The sequence below is a fragment of the Acinonyx jubatus genome, chromosome D1, assembly GCF_027475565.1.
Source record: "Acinonyx jubatus isolate Ajub_Pintada_27869175 chromosome D1, VMU_Ajub_asm_v1.0, whole genome shotgun sequence".
NCBI lineage: Eukaryota > Metazoa > Chordata > Mammalia > Carnivora > Felidae > Acinonyx > Acinonyx jubatus.
In genome coordinates, this window is record NC_069390.1 from 13,429,504 (window position 1) to 13,432,586 (window position 3,083).

Here is a 3,083-nt window from a genome sequence, read left to right on the forward strand (position 1 = left end):
AAGCAGCAATTCAAATGTACATGAATAAAACTTCTCCTTTCCCACCTCAAATGCAGCTCCCATTGAAGTGATCAATGTCAACAGCTTGCTGTGCATCCTTTATAGTTCTCCCTGTACTCATTTACACCTGCATGCACATGCACATTTTATTATACAGCTTTCATCCTTGTTCTTAGTGATCATAACTACACTTTGATCGTCAGCTTGAGTTTTTTTCCACCTGACAGTGACTGCATACAATTGTCCTCTCCAGGTCAGTCCATAATTACCTTTAATCTTTTCATTTGTTGTGCATTTTGCACACACACACACACACACACACACACAAACACAAGTTGACTTTTCTTATAATGATGTAAAACAGACTATTTTCTTTATTTTACTTTTCCATGCATAACAATTATATATATGTAATCTTATTCATTGGCCTTTACATTTCTGTTGTTCAGATTTATAAAGGAGAAATTCTAGGTCAAATGCTGTGTAAATTGATCATTTTATATGGAAACTACCAGATTTTTTGGGTAATGGGGAATTCATACTATAAACAGAAAATACAGAATGTACATGGCCAAACAGGAACTTCATTGTCATTGAAAACTAATAATATTTCATCTATATGAAAAGGCACTGCACTGACATTTTAATTTCATTTCACTTACTTGACCAATGATGATAGTGAACCTTTTTTCCATACATTTCTGTGTAGGGATCACCATTTCTGTGTATTGCTTGTTCATTTTTCCCCATTTATCTAGTTTTGTTTCCATTGAATTTTAGACTGTTCTTTCATTATTAGGGATATTATCTCATTATTTGGCACATGTCAGAAACATTTTGTCATTTTATTGTTTACTTTTTAATATTGTTTGTGGTACTCTGAACTTTTTATTATAACTTTTGTTTTTCTTGTCTGGATAAAATAGTATTCAAATATCCATGATAGTAAAATATTCACCTAAGTTTTCTTTCAGTATATTTTCACATTAATATTCTCAATATTTCACTATTTTGTTTTGAAACTCTTGTCATGTCACAGACAACAAGATGGGGCAGAAAAAATATTTAAGTACTAGTCCATTTTTCAAATCACTTATGACCTGGCAGTGGACAAATTCACATTCAGCTTCTGATTTCCACTTCAGTGATCTTTCTCCTACACAGCCTGCACCGACATCTATGGTACAACACGGCAGGGTACTATTTTGCCAAAACCATTAGAGAATTTTTCCTTTCAAACATCCTCCTGAGTGCATTTTTTACCTCCTTGTTCCTCAGGCTGTAGATGAGGGGGTTCAACATGGGGATCACCACGGTATAAAACAGAGAAATCACTTTATTGATATCCAGGGAGGGACTTGAGCCAGGCTGAACATAGATAAAGAAAAGAGTCCCATACAGGATGGAGACAACTGCCAGGTGAGAAGAGCAGGTGGAGAAAGCTTTCCTTCTCCCATCAGCAGTCTGCATCTTCAAGATGGCCGCCAGGATGCAAACATAGGAGACCATGATGATCAAGCCACTGAGCATTACTACAGCTCCAGCCAAGATGAACAGCACTAATTTATTGATCAAAGTGTCTGCACATGCTAAGGAAAGCAGTGGTGAAATGTCACAGAAGAAGTGATTGATGATATTTGTACCACAGAAGGGTAAGCAAAAAGTGAGAATTGTATGGGTCATTGTGCTTAGAAGAGCCATGGCATAAGGCCCTACTACCAGCTGCACACAGACCCTCTAGGACATGATGAGTGTATACAACAAGGGCTTACAGATGGCCATATACCGGTCATATGCCATGGAAGCCAGGAGGAAACATTCAGTTGTCACAAAGAAACCAGAGAACCACATCTGTGTAGCACAACCCATGAAAGAGATACCTTTTTTCTCTGCAAAGATATCACACAGCATCTTGGGGGCAATGGAAGAAGAGGAACAAATATCTACAAAGGACAAGTGGCTGAGAAAAAAGTACATAGGAGTGTGGAATCTGAGATCAGTCCATATGAGAATGATCATCCCTATGTTACCCCCCAGGGTGACAAGATAGACAATGAAGAGCATGACAAAGAGGACAATCTGCTCTTGGAGAATATCTGTGAGACCCAAGAAAAGAAATTCAGTCATTTTTGTCTGATTCTTATGTTCCATTGGTCAGTTTCAACCTGTTATAAAGAAATAAAAATAATTTTTATCAAAAAATAACCAACAGTTACAAATATATTTTAAGGCAATAACATTATGCTAAACAGATCTATATTAGACAATTACTGAAATATTGTTGAACTGAAAGACATATTTTCATATACTAGGTATGAGAGTTGTGTAAACTTGGACAATTCACCCTTAATCTCTTTGGATTCAGTACTCTCTCATAAAAAGAAGAGTCCAACTATATTATCAAAACCTTCCTCAAGTTCTAAAATTGTGTTTGAAATGAGAATTACCCTCCACATTTCATCTTACTGTGTTATGGGATAATAAAACTTATTTAGGAATACCCTTACTGGGAGGACTATAAAATCTCACCAATGTGATATGCAGACATTAGACATCTGGGAAAGACTAAGCAAGGGAGTTCCTGTTCTTATTGAAGGATCAGTGTCATTCTAATATTGTTAAGACACAATTCATAGATGGGCTTATCAGTCTCTTCTCTACTTGCACTGATAATGGCCTATGGAAGGATAATTAGCAATTAGCAAAGCAGTTACTCATGTAAAGTAATATGATGTCAGGGGAGAAATGGAGAGATCTTGCCTTTGAAAACAGATGACCTAGTAAATGTTGGACAGCAAAGTGGAAATGTCATCATTATAAGTGTATAGAAAATTAAGCGTGTGTTGCGCCAAAGTAAGAAATTACTATTTTATGTGATTCCCTATACATTATGTAAACTACTTTTTAACGTACTTATTCTGAAATTTGTTAGGAAATATCAATTACAGTAATAAGATATGAAAATATCAAATGCAGAATAACTTATGCAGGGAGCACAGTGAAGAAAACACGACTTTTTGTCTTATTAGTTCAGGAAGATAATATCAAATGGCTTCTGAGGAGACAATCACTATGTAGGATAA

The 3,083-nt window shown here is 35.8% G+C and overlaps 1 protein-coding gene across 1 annotated transcript; it reads right to left on the reverse strand.

Annotated features, from left to right (window-relative positions):
• Nucleotides 1-1,034: 1,034 nt before the first annotated feature.
• LOC128311665 (olfactory receptor 5G3-like) lies at nt 1,035-2,164 on the reverse strand. Its single transcript, XM_053202605.1, is given in 1 exon segment — nt 1,035-2,164. A coding segment is annotated over 1 exon segment (951 nt). The 5' UTR covers nt 2,152-2,164; the 3' UTR covers nt 1,035-1,200.
• Nucleotides 2,165-3,083: the final 919 nt, after the last annotated feature.